This window comes from Cimex lectularius, unplaced genomic scaffold, assembly GCF_000648675.2.
Source record: "Cimex lectularius strain Harlan isolate CLEC.00 unplaced genomic scaffold, Clec_2.1 scaffold490, whole genome shotgun sequence".
NCBI lineage: Eukaryota > Metazoa > Arthropoda > Insecta > Hemiptera > Cimicidae > Cimex > Cimex lectularius.
This window is the reverse complement of record NW_019393032.1, coordinates 31,393-45,446: the sequence shown is the minus strand read 5'-3', so window position 1 is coordinate 45,446 and position 14,054 is coordinate 31,393. Positions and strand designations below refer to the sequence as shown.

General features: G+C 33.5%; 1 protein-coding gene across 1 annotated transcript in view; it reads right to left on the bottom strand.

Annotated features, from left to right (window-relative positions):
- Positions 1-10,569, bottom strand: part of LOC106664888 (glutamate--cysteine ligase catalytic subunit) — a 29,923-nt gene extending 19,354 nt beyond the window's left edge. The window contains exons 1-2 of the mRNA XM_024229843.1: positions 10,030-10,569; positions 9,814-9,923 (exon numbers count right to left, since the gene is read on the bottom strand). Coding sequence (XP_024085611.1) covers positions 9,814-9,923; positions 10,030-10,179 — 260 coding nt within the window. The 5' untranslated portion in view covers positions 10,180-10,569. The remainder of the gene's footprint in view (positions 1-9,813; positions 9,924-10,029) is intronic.
- Positions 10,570-14,054: the final 3,485 nt, after the last annotated feature.

Below are 14,054 nucleotides of genomic sequence, written 5' to 3'. Positions count from 1 at the left end.
AAAATGCCCAAAGGAAGATTTTCTGATGAGGAGCGCCGGTTGATTCACTTGCTCAATGAAGATGGAATGAGCTGCCGAGATATCGCCCGACGCATAAAACGAAATTATAGCTCTGGAAGACCTCCTTCCTTGATCAGAAGATACAAATGGCACATCCTGCGCGTTGCTTTTCAAACAGCTTTTTGACTGCAAAAGCCATCGCAGAGAAGGCAGGTCAGTTGATGTTTCTGTTCGAACTGTTCAGAGATTCCTTAAAAAAACTGAAAACATAGTCCGAAGAAAACTGAAACGCAAACCAGCTCTGAAACCCCACCACAAACTAGCCCGTGTCAAATTTGCTGAAAACCACATTTTGAAAAATGAAGATTATTGGCGAAAAGTTATTTTTTCTGACGAAAAAAAATTCAATTTGGACGGCCCGGACGGATACGCATACTACTTTCATGATCTAACTAAAGAAGAAAAAATTTTGTCACGGCGCCAAATGGGTGGTGAATCTTTGATGATTTGGGGGTGTATTGGGTGTAATAAAAAAGGGAATCTGTTTTCTTCCAAAAAAAGTCAATTCGGAATATTACAATAAATTACTGGACAAAGAAAAAACTAGTTTCAGCGATTTATGCGAAGGATATTCCAACAGGACAACGCACCCATACACAATGCAAAAATTGTTAAAGAATGGTTTTCACAGAACAGCATTGAAAAACTTGAATGGCCTGCACTCTCACCAGACTTGAACATTATAGAAAATGTATGGGGAAAATTATCGAGGATGGTATATCAAGACTGTAAGCAGTACAACTCTGTCGACGAACTTAAAACAGCTGTCACCACTGCCTGGAATAATTTGCCTCAAGATTTTATTCAAAATTTGTACAAAACCATTCCAGAAAGATTACTGGAAATAATAAAACTGAGTGGTAATGCCACAAAATATTATAACCTTGTTTTAAATTGATTTTATCCCACGTGTCTATAATTTTGTCACAGACAAAATAGTTTAATTTTAATATTTTAATATTTTTTCTCTTATTTACTGAAAAATTAAAGTTTAATGAAGAAAAATATTTATTTCATGTGTTTTGAATGAATATTTGTAGTACAAACCCATTACATTAAAAAATCATAACAATTAGGGGTGTGTCTATAATTTTGTCACTCGGTTGTAGATTTGTAGATTCAAGCAACCTACAGCAGAAGCTGGATTTTTCCATTATTCAAAAGGAGAACCGCCAGGTCATCAACACTTCGTTGGGCTCTATCGTCAAAACAGTCCAAATTTAATTTCCGTTTTAAGCCAGGATGGGATTCCAAAATGCCCCATAACAGAATAAGATAACAACAGTCGTGAACGACTAAAAATACTTTTTGCTTACTACTGACTTGCTAATCGCAATCCGTTTTCTCACGTTGATAAATCATATCGTTCCATGATTCCAACTATAGATTATAATGGAGTAATAATAATGGAGCTATTGTCCACTAGTAAAGTAAATTGTTCACTGCTGGCATATAATAATTCTATTCATTCTGTCACAAAATTACTACGACTTGAAGGATTTACTTTCAGAAATTGCCATATTAAATTATCAATAACGCAACATCACAGAAAAAATCAAATTTAAAAAAGTATATTAGAAGAAACATTACCATTTCGCAACATAATAAATCATTCCAAATTCCTTACTGAGGACAAAATTAACCACTTCGTTCATAAAACCATCAGAAATAAACTAGGTTCGATTATAAAATTTATAACTGGAAATTTAGACACTACAGACAAACAAAATTTTGACAACAATTGTACATTAACTAACCTATTATTAGCTAAGGCCGTATAGCGAAGAACGTTAAGAAAAATAAGTTTAATTGGATGAAAAATCAAATATTAAGTGGAAATAACAGATCAAAGATGTATTTAATCAACTTCAAATCCTATTCGAATCACTCCGAATACTCTTCATGAAACTGAAAGTTCTATAATAACTACTACGGTCAATTATGACTGCTAAACATATCCATTTATTCTATAATGATTTGTAAATTGAAAATCATGCAACCAAACATACTAATCAATTATTTCAAGAATTGAAACATTTAGAAATCTATTTAAACCCTCAACTACTATTAGAGGTAAGATATGAAATGAATATAAATTTAGAATGATGTTAAAAGTCCATTTTATTTTTAAGATAGCCCATTTTCTTCAATTACCCTTATTTTCTCAAGGAAACTAATTATTTAACCAACAAACCATTTTAAAAAAATATAGCAACAAACTTGTCACCGAAACTCCAGAAACAAATTATGAGATAAAATAAAATAAATAAATATTTATTTAGAAATCGTGAGATGCGGTCTGGTGTGATGTAGGTTTCAGAAAAACGTTTTCTTTATCGTGCCAACGTTTCGATCTTTATTGAGATCAACTTCAGGGCCTGGGATTTACAAACATTGTTATATGTAAACAATGTTTGTAAATCCCAGGCCCTGAAGATGATCTCAATAAAGATCGAAACGTTGGCACGATAAAGAAAATGTTTTTCTGAAACCTACATCACACCAGACCGCATCTCACGATTTCTAAATAAATATCGATTAACGGTCACTAATCACCACACATAAATAAATAAAAATGAAATAAAATCCTAACTCATAATGGAGATTGTGTAAGGAGCAAGATATATCATTGTCCAAAATCCTTAATATCAACCCACCAAGATTTTTGTGTAGAACTACTGCCCAGCGGAATCACCTCTACATGCAAATTCACAGTACGCAGTGTTCAGTAGTTGAAAATAATCTCCCATTTATTCCGGAAATCGACGAATGTCTGACAATATACGCAAAGCCCGATAAAATCAAAATTCTATAAGATAACCTTATACATTTCATACGTTTCCAGAAAACGACAGATTCAATTAATTTGTTATTTGATATGAAAAGAATTGTTTTCAAATTTATCTGTCTGTGAACAGTTCGGCACAAAGTGAGGATAATGGAGACCCCTGTCATAGGGTTATCAATGAACCCGGTTGGTATTTAAATCAAATCATCATTCAGTGACCCCACCAAAAATGAATCATTGGGTTTTCGTAGCTTGCCACACATTGGTGAACTATCAGAAAAAGCAGGTAAAATTCTTAAATGAAAAGGTTTTAGACTGGCTTTTAATGGTACATGTTCACTTAGAAGCATTCTCTCAAAACCTAACAAGGTTGACAATTTATCAAAAATCGAGGTTTACGAACTTAATTGTTATGCTTGGGATATTAAATATATAAGACAAGGCGGTAGAGAAATTGAAACTAATTTTAAAGCACCCTTGCATAAATCGAACAAATTTTCTTAATTTAAGAACTATCTAAATGAAACAAAACATAATTTCATTTTAAATTTAAATATAACACGACACACAAGGATGGCACATCTACACGGAAAAAACACTGAGCCCTGAAGATGATCTCAATAAAGATCGAAATATTGGCACGATAAAGAAAATGTTTTTCTAAACCTACGTCACACCAGACCGCATCTCACGATCTCCAAATAATCATTTAAATACAACAATGTTACACAATTTCACCAAAGGGAGGCAACTAGATTGGTATGATAAATTCGGAATAAAAAATGTAAAATTAAACATGGAGATAAATGCATAAATACATAAATAATATTATATATTTTGTTTAACCCTCAATTATAAATATTCAGAAATCGTGAGATCCGGTCTGGTGTGATGTAGGTTTCAGAAAAACATTTTCTTTATCGTGCCAACGGTTCGATCTTTATTGAGATCATCTTCAGGGCTCAAAGTGTCAAATGTGTGGTGATTAGTGACCGTTAGTCCATAATTATTCACAGATATCGTGAGATGCGGTCTGGTGTGATGTAGGTTTCAGAAAAACTATTTTCTTTATCGTGCCAACGTTTCGATCTTTATTGAGATCATCTTCAGGGCCTGGGATTTACAAACATTGTTTACATTTAACAAATACATTTAGGATGTGGAAAAGTGAATTTATACAATGCAAAATATATTTTTTATATTCAATCAAAGTATTTCTACTCACTCAAAGTGTTTGTCTTCTGTGTAATTGTGCTGTTTTATGTTTATATACGTTGGATTTTGAAGGGGTGGGGAAGGAAGTCGGTATAGAAAAGACATTTTTGTATAAGGACTCAATTATAAACCTGTACTTAAATAATATTCAATATACTTAATTTAATTTTTTTTACGGTATATATTAGGATAATATTTAGCTGTGTTATAATCTGCCAGATGATGAGTAATTAATAATAATAATTAGTACTCGAAATCCGTACATTTTACTTCTGTGAGTAGAATTATCTTTTCCAAAAAGTGAATTGCCATACCCCACCTCAAACCATTTGTACTATTACCTTTCTGATTCTTTTGTGAACACTTTCATTGTAAGCTTTCAAATAGATTATGAAATAGCATACTGTCACAACAGTTAGCAGACCCAGAATTATACTGTCCAGTCAGCTATTAGTCGAAGAAATAGCACAACTGTGTCATTGACTTTAATACACTACATCTAGCGTTACATTTCAGCACTTATTTTCTCATATATAAATTTTCCATTTTTAAATTTTCCGTTATTAACTTTTTTAAATTTGATCTGTCTCTTCAATTTCTGTTGCTTGTTAAGTCTAGCACCCAAGAGTCGAGTCGTTTATTATTCTCCTTTTCCATCTACTAAGCCGAAGCTGGTGTTCCACAAGGCAGCACCCTTGGCCCCATTCTTTACTTAGTATACAGTGAAGACTAAAAATCCCGATACAGTACTCCTCAAGCAGGATCCATTTTTCAAAAACCCAGATCAAGTAGTAGGCTACTATTAAAATGGGTTTTTTAAAAATGGATCCTGCGTGACGAGTACTGTATCGGGATTTTTAGTCTTCACTGTATACTAAATAAAGAATGGGGCCAAGGGTGCTGCCTTGTGGAACACCAGGTTCGGCTTAGTAGATGGAAGAGGAGAATAATAAACTACTACTAGTAGCCTTCGAAATCCCCAAGAAATTTGGATGAATGGTTTAAGAAATGGAGGATCAGAATTAACGAAACTAAATCCTCCCTCTGTGACAGCACTCGACGAACCATATACACTGCTCAAACGACTTGACAACAGATCAAGACTACCCTACCCATTCTATCTCTCTCGCTCTCTCTCACTCACTCACACACACACACGCACGCACACACACACACACACACACACACACACATATATTTTTTATACTGCCTCTTAAATTTCTATCCCTTGATTGAGTTTGGCACCAAAGTACTGAAGCTTTAACACCTAATTTCTTTTAATGGAAAATTTCCAGTGATTGAACGAGCTTAATTTGCTGTTTCAACTTTGATCTGTCTCTTTAATTTATGTTGCTTGTTGAGTCTGACACCCAAGAACCGAGACGCTTTTCCGAACACGTCGGTAATTTTCGAAGATCTGATAAGAACAGGGATCATTGCCTTATACTATGACGACATATACCAACATAAAACGAAGAAGACGCGGTAAAAAATTTGGAAACTATGCTAAACGATGTTCGGAGAGTAGACATATAATCAATTGGAAGAAATCTAAATTCTTTAAAACGAAGATAGAATAACTTGGTAACATCATAGAACGTGATATAGTACCGCGAGTGAAAAAAACCAATGCTGACCGAAAATTTCTGTAACCATCACTAAGCCAGTCTTTTCTAGGTCTGAAAAGGTACTTTCGCAAATTTATTCAACGGTAGCCGAGATGGCAAAGCCAACCAGCGACTTGCTTAAAAATGACGTTAATTTTATGTTCGAACACTCTCAGATTGTGGCTTTTAAATTACTAAAAGAAAAACTTACATCGGAACCTATTTTGAAAATTGTTGACGTTGACACAAACACCGACGCGTGTAAAGACGGATTTGGAGGAGTCGTAAAGCAAAAAGAATTGAAATACGGCAACCCGCACCCGGTTTTTTATACGAGCAAAAAGACATCAAAGCCAGAGCGGACTAACAAAATGGCATTAGGAAGTTTTGCGTTTAGTTGGCAGAAAATTTTGTATAACTGACTGTGCTGCATTTCGAGCCACCATGGAGAAGAAAAAACGAGGAATAGGCCGTGTAGACGTTTTAAGTCGTAACCCAGCGGTATGCCAAATCAGCGAATTTTTAGAGTGGACTGAAGCAGGTCAACTCAGCGATACCGGATTAAAATCTATTTTTAAACTTCTAAGACAAGATGATTGTGACAATTATTTGATTAAAAATAGCCTTATTTACAAACTAATCAAAGTTGGATATGACTGTATTGGTGATTCCGAAGGAAATCAAACGGAAATCATCGTCAAAACCCATGAGCAAGGTCATATGAGGGCTAAGAAGACACAAGAATTGTAAAGAGACAATATTATTCCATGAATGTGCAGTCAAAAATAAGAACCGTAATTACTAACTAAGCAAATCGAAAACGAGGAAAACAGGAGAGATTTCTTCACTCTAAGATATAGGAGACAAATAGTTACGTACATTACATATCGATAATCTCGGGCCATTACAGTATACGAATAAAGTATATGTTATGTTTTTAATCTTCACTTATGAGATTATAAAAAAAAATACGAGGAAGTGTGGTAATTACAGTTTAGTGACCTTGAAAAAACCTTGGCTATTCTCTGGTCAAACTTAGTTTCATCAGATAAGTTTCAGTGATAAGTACCTGATATGTTTTGCATTGTGGAAGTGGAATAAAATGTGGTCATTTTTTAATTACGTATGTAATTCATAACAGTGAAATAGTATGTGTAAATGCTTTTATTATAAATGACTGTTTAGCTGAAGAATTTTCATCGAAAACTAATAAGTATGGTCCTGTGATCATGAAAAAACCTTAGGTGTCCTTAGGTCAAACATAGTTTTATCAGTTGTCTCTTGTAAAAATCTGATTTGTTTTATACGATGCGATAAACTCTTGTACACTTTTTGTATTTATTTAATAGATGACGATGATAGAAGTCTAAGTTAACATTTTTATTGTAAATGTCGGTTACCCAAAGAATTTTCAACGAAAAATAATATCTATGGTCTAGTGATCATGAAAAAAAAACCTTAGGTGTTCCTAGGTAAAACATAGTTTTATCAGTTGTCTCTTGTAAAAATCTGATTTGTTTTATACGATGCGATAAACTCTTGTACATTGTAAATGACCCGATAAATTATCACCGAAAATTAAATACAAATGAATTAATAGGGCAATTTCAAGATGACTAACACTGAGTCTTTGTGAATTGAAATAATTTTTTTTCCCTTTTTTTTTCTACATTTTTTCTTGAATTGAAATAAAGCTACCTTTATGATTCAATCTAATAAAGTAATAAAATACGAAGACGTAAATTATTTAAATTGATAATTCTGATTTACCCTGAACAACAACATCTCAAAGGGCAACGGTTGTTAATGAATGATTATTCCTTGTTATTTATCTTCACTCATCAGGTTATTAAAAATTATGAAGAAGTTTGATAACTACAGTTACTTTCAAAAAATCTCAGATCAAATTCAGTATTATCAGTTATGACCCTGTTAATAATTTATTGTTTCATGATTGTACTGATGTAACTTCTAATTTCATTTAGTGGTTTTAATCAATGAGATTGTTTATGTTTTTTACTTGTGGAATACACTGAGACAGTTGATTAATTGGTTGAATTGAAAGAGCAATTACTACAAAGATATGAGGAAGTGAGATAACTACATTTTAATGACCTCGAAAAAAAAACTGGTTCATTCTCTGGTCAACTTAGTTTTATCGGCAAAGTCCCAGTGGTAAACATGTTAGACCTCAATTCCGGACAGTTTTTTAAGAATGTTATTGTTTTTGTTTGTTTTTTGATTCATCATTGTTAAATAAAAATTGGCAATTGTTTTCTGTTTATCTACACTCTTCTGATTATGAAAAAATTAGGATTAAGTGTGATAACTGTAGTTTAGTGACTTTGGACAAACCTAGGATGTAGGAGGAATTGTAGTAAGTATAGCTTAGCGACCTTGAACAAACCTCGGCTTTTCTCTGTGCAAAATTAGTTTAATCAGGTAACTCTCAGTGGTAAAAATTTCAATTCCAGGCAGTTGTTTAAGCATGATTATTGTTTTGTTGTTTTAAGTGATAAAAACTGGCAAATTTTTTTTGTTTAACCTTCAAATTTCAGATCATAAAAAAATAAAATTAAAAAAAGGAGTGTGATAATTGTAGTTTAGTGATATTGAAGAAACCTAGGCTGTTCTCTGGACGAATTTAATTTTATCGGATAAATTCAGTGGTAAAAATTTTAATTTTCAATTCTATGCAGTTGGTTAAGACTGATTATTGTTTTTGTTATTTTAAGTGAATTTCATCACTGTTATCATAAAAATTGGCAATAGGTTTCTGTTTACAATTCACATTTCAGATTATCAAAAAATAAATAAATTAGTTAATTAAATTTAAAAAAATTATGTGGGAGTGTGATAATTGTAGTTTAGTGACCTTGAAGAAACCTAAGTTGTTCTCGAGTCAAACTTAGTTTTATCAGTTAAGTCTCAGTGGTAAAAATTTCAATTTTCAATTCTATGCAGCTGTTTAAGAATGATTGTTGTTTTTGTTATGAGTATAGCTTCTGTTTACACTTCATATTTCAGATTATAAAAAAATATAAAATAAAAATAAATGAATTAAATAATATAAATGAGTGAGTGTGATAATTGTAGTTTAGTGATCTTGAAAAAACCTAGGCAGTTCCCTGGTCAAACTTAGTTTTGTCAGTTAACTATTGTAAGTCTCGGCAGTAAAGATTTCTATTTTTAATTTCAGGCGGTTGTTTAAGAATGAATATTGTTTTTGTTATCAGTATAGTTTTTGTTTACACTTCACATTTCAGATGATTAAAAAAATTAAATTAAATTAAAAATATATGAGAGAGTTTGGTAACAGTAGTTTAGTGACCTTGAACAAACAGGGTGTTCTCTGGTCAAACTTAGATTTATCAGTTAACTAACTCTCAGTGGTAAAACTTTCAATTTTCAATTCCAGAAGGTTGTTTATTGAATGATTATAGTTTTTGTTATCAGTATAGTTTTTGTTTACACTTCACATTTAAGATGATTAAAAAAATTAAATTAAATAAAAAATATATAAGAGAGTTTTGGTAACAGTAGTTTAGTGACCTTGAACAAACGGTGTTCTTCTCTGGTCTAATTTACTTTTATCAGTTGTCTTGTGGAATGCAATTCTTTTCTATTTTATCTATTTTTGTAGTATATAACAATGTTATATAATAGGTGGTCATATTTTTATTGGATTTCAAGTTGATCAATTTGGTTTTTCTCTTATGTTAAATTTTATTCACTCCTTTGTACAATATTTAAAAAAAGGACAATGTGTACACTGATAACACTACATGAGGTCATTATTTGTTTCTGCCAACTCATGCTGTTGTCTTCCCTTCCAGACGGTTGTTAAAATATGATTAATGTTTTTAAGGGTAAATTTCGTCATATTTTCCATAAAAAATTAAGCGTTTTTCCTCGATATTAGATTATCAAAAAAATATGATGAAGAGTGATAATTACAGTCTTGTGGCCTTGAGAAAAATCTATAATCATAGATTTATCAGTTATGACTGTGTTTATAATTTATTGCTTTATGATTGTACTGATAATTTTCTTTAGTGGTTTTAATCAACGAGATTGTTGTTGTTTTCTGCTAGTGGACTGAGAGGGTTGATTAATTGATCGTATGAAAGTCAAATGACTCACTCAGGGTTTTTGGCCTCTTTTTCGTTGAGGATGCTAAGAAGTTCCTGGCCCCTGAGGCTGAGGCTGGCTTTTTTGTTGTCGTCGTCAAACTTGACAATCATGTACTCGACCTGTAAAAAGTTGAGAGATGAGCGTCAAGGAATTGTCCAGTGACCTGACTCAACGAGAAGCGAATTGAGGTCCATGAGGAAGACGTGTAGGTTTTTTTTTTTTTACCTCGTCGCCCCATTTGAGGACGTCTCCGTGTTTGTCTTTCAGCCTGTGGTACATGTTGATGAACTGGAGGACGCCTTGGCGGCGGACGTGGTCCGCGAGCTCCTTCGTCTTCTCCCAGGAGAGCGGACTCCCTTCGCTGAGCAGTCCCATCGCTGAGCACGGCCGGGACGAGACTGAGGCTGAGCGGCGAGCGGTGGGTAAAGCGCGGCTGGCTCGCCCCTCCGACGGAAAAACCCTCCGCCACCCGGCCACTCACCAATTTTCCAGACGGCCCACCCGGGAAATCACATTTCCACGCATTCGGAACAAATCGGAAAAACGCATTTTGCCCTCTCCGAACTAACCTTATAACTCGCTAACCTTGAAACGGCTAAAAACCCTAGCACCCCTCAAATCGATCCCTATCGAAAAAGTAAATCACGTATACGAAAATTTTTTTTCAAAATAAATTTCAATGCGAACCTTTTATAAACTCAGTTGTTTTATTTTCACTAAGATGGCTTCAATTTATTAAAACAAAATTTAACTCTACATTTGATAGTCAAAATATTACAGGATCGATACTACCGGATTGACCACATCGATTCTGAAATTTTCCTCCTTTCTGACATCAATTTCAGACCATGTTCCAAACTATCAAACTAACTAAAATTACTAATTCTTACTAACATAATATCATTTAAACTTGATATAATCTATCTAATAATCTTTTCACAAATCTGCCTATTGACTGGTTCTGGTTGTCCCATAGAGAATTCTAATCCTTTTAAATGATGACTAGAAGTGCATAAAGAAACTGAGATAATCTTAATCTAACTTGTTATATGATTAGTAAGAAGACAGTAATTAGTGTTATCACTGATTTGTGTAATGTCCTCCTTCCTGACCAAACTTCATATTTTCCAATCAAACTAGTAAGTAATAAGCATCAGTAACCTTTACAAATATATCATTAAAAATTGACATAACCTATGACTATCTGTCCACCAAATTTTCACAAATCTGCTACTTACGCAGCTTATTGACTAGTTGTCCCGTAGAGAATTCTAAGTCTTCTGCTTGATGACTAGAAATGCATAAAGAAACATTGAGATAATCGAGGAAAATATTTATCTAACAAGTTACGTGACTAGTAAGAAGATAGTAATGTGTGTTATTACTGATTCAGATCTGTCTTCCTTCCTGACCCGATTTCATATTTTCCAAGCAATCAACTATTGAGTACTAAGCATCACTAACCTTTACAAACATTTCATTTAAACTTGACATAACCTATAACTATCTTTGCACCTAATTTTCACAAATCTACTACTCATGCAGCCTATTGACTGGTTGTCTCATAGAGAATACTAATTCTTCTAAATCAGTGGTTCCCAAACTATTTTGACCCATGGACCCCTTTTTCTAGTCAAAACTTGCCCATGGACCTCCAAGTGAAAAAGCTACACAAATGCATAGTATAAAAATTACAAATTAAAAAAAAACAATTTGTTGAAGAAGTTTTTATTGAAATTATAAGTTTTGTTTAAAACAAAATTTAAAAAAAAAATTAATGACTTGATGAATGTGATGAGATGTTATGAGTGTATTTATGTCCGGCTCAATGTTTGTGAGTAGCAACCGCAAATCCCCATGAGCATCAATGTCTAGTCTTCACCAATAGTGTACGGTTTTCCGAGCTTTGCAATCAATAAAGAAATGTTATAAGAAGCACGCAGACCATCATCATCTCGCTTAGATGTTGTCCATATGAGTTGTTGCAATGACGGTGTTTATCAGTTCTCTTACTCTTTACTGAGTATTACAATACTGCTCATTTTCATAGTAATAAAAATGAATCACAATTTTATTGTTTTTTATTAAGCCTTGCGCGGACCCCCTTGACGCTGTTGAGGGTCCCCCAATTAAGTTTGATTTTCCACGGACCCACTGAATGATACTGGGGGACCCCTGGGGGTCTGTAGGGCCCACTTTGGGAGCCACTGTTCTAAATGATGACTAGCACTGCATTAAGAAACTTTGAGATAATAGAGGTCCATCTTTTTCTAACTTGCATCATTGATTTGAATACTGTCCTCCTTTCTGACCCAATTTCATATTTTCCAATCAACCTACTAAGTAATAAGCATCACTAACCTTTAAAAACATTTCATTTAAACTTGATATAACCTATGACTATCTTTGAACCTAATTTTCACAAATCTGCTACTCATGCAGCCTATTGACTGGATGTCTCATAGAGTATTTGTATTACTAATTATTACTATTAGGAGTAATTAGTAGTTGTTTAGGCTCAGAGACAAGTGGACTTTGCCCTCTTATCCTGTACTTCCTCCAATCCTAAATCCTGTCCTATCAGTTCTCATTTCGATCTTGAGCAATCAATTTCCATTGTCTAAAGCCCACCCTAGTTTCTAAAACCCTCTCTTTCTAAACCCTCTCTTATCAAAAACTCTGGAACCTGAAGTTTTCCCTGTATTTTCTCTCATTTCCAACTCTTTACACAATTTCCAAGTTTTCATCTGCTGGTCACCATCATCGTCGCAACTGGTGCCCCAACTTCATGAGGCGGCCTGTGGATCTCCTCCATCAGTTCAACATACAGCACACAAAAGCCAAGTAAGTCTTTTTTTTGTGTGTCAACAAAAGTAATTAATACTTATTAATATTTTACTACACTGGTAGTATCCTCCTTTGAATGTATAAGTAAGGTCATTCACCTTGGATTTCCTCCCGAAACCCATATCAATTCCAAATATAATTTTTCTTCCCATTACTCAAAATACTAAACATTATTCAAACAACTGCAGTAGCAATAAGACTACATTAGTGTTTTAGCAATACATTGCAATTATAACAGAAAGTTTCATTACTTACTCTTGCTAACACTACATAAAGTAACTCTTTATGAAACTAACTTAACTATAGTTATTTCCTTTAATTCACCATCATTTTACCACAGGAATGCGTTACACATTACTAACTCTTACTAAACTCTCCATCTTCAATTCTGGATCTGTGATTTCTGTTTAGTAAGTGAAGCAGTAAAAAAATCCATTTCATTGGTAGTGCAAATATTACAGTATCAATGCTACAGGATTCATCAAATTGATTCTGAAACTTCCCTCTTTCTTGACACCAAATGCATATCATTTTGGTCCAAAAACTATTAAGCATTCCGAACACTTATTACCACTACATAAAGCAAGTTTGAAATAAGGTGTGTCTGTATTTTTCTTTAATTTTCCATCAATTTGTTTGCAGTAATGCATGTAATTGTATTACTAATTCTTACTAAATTCACATTCTTTAACACTGGGTGTGTGTGGTTTCCATTTAGTAAGACAAAAACCAACCATGTCTGACAGACCATGACAGTGAACAGCAGACCAAAATAATCGGAATTGCCCAATGTGTAAGGAACAGTACATCAATTAGCTGTGAGATAAGCAAGAGCCACATTTTGCAAAAATTTGTTATCAATTATGTTGTTTAAGCAATCAGCTAGCATACGTAGTGATAGTAAAAACTGATTACTAATTCTTTCTAGTATACATGGATTAAAGCATTGCTTTAGTAAACGATTGACCTGCTGGTTCCTATTTTCCATGCTGGGGGTTCCTGGTATGGAAAATAGGATTCCAATTGCTGGTATGGCTTTTTAATTGATGATAATATCAAAAAAGCATTGTAAAGTGATTCTTACTGCTCGTCTGCGATACCCAATGTGTTGTTAGATTTTAAGCCCTCTGTTTGACAGGTATTAAATTTTTTTACTTTTTAATACTCCACTGTATCACCGATAAAATTGTTGATGCCTTTAAGAATAAACGTATGCCTTGGGCTATTTCTAAACACAATTGATAAGGTGTTGTTGTATAACGTACTCATGCAGCTTTTGATATAAAAGTCCTTGGTCCCTTCAGACTTCCCTAAATCAAATACTTTAGCCATTGCCCAACGTACAAATAATGAACAAACTTGCAAACAAGTAGTTCCACTATAAAACTTCACTTTACAAATAT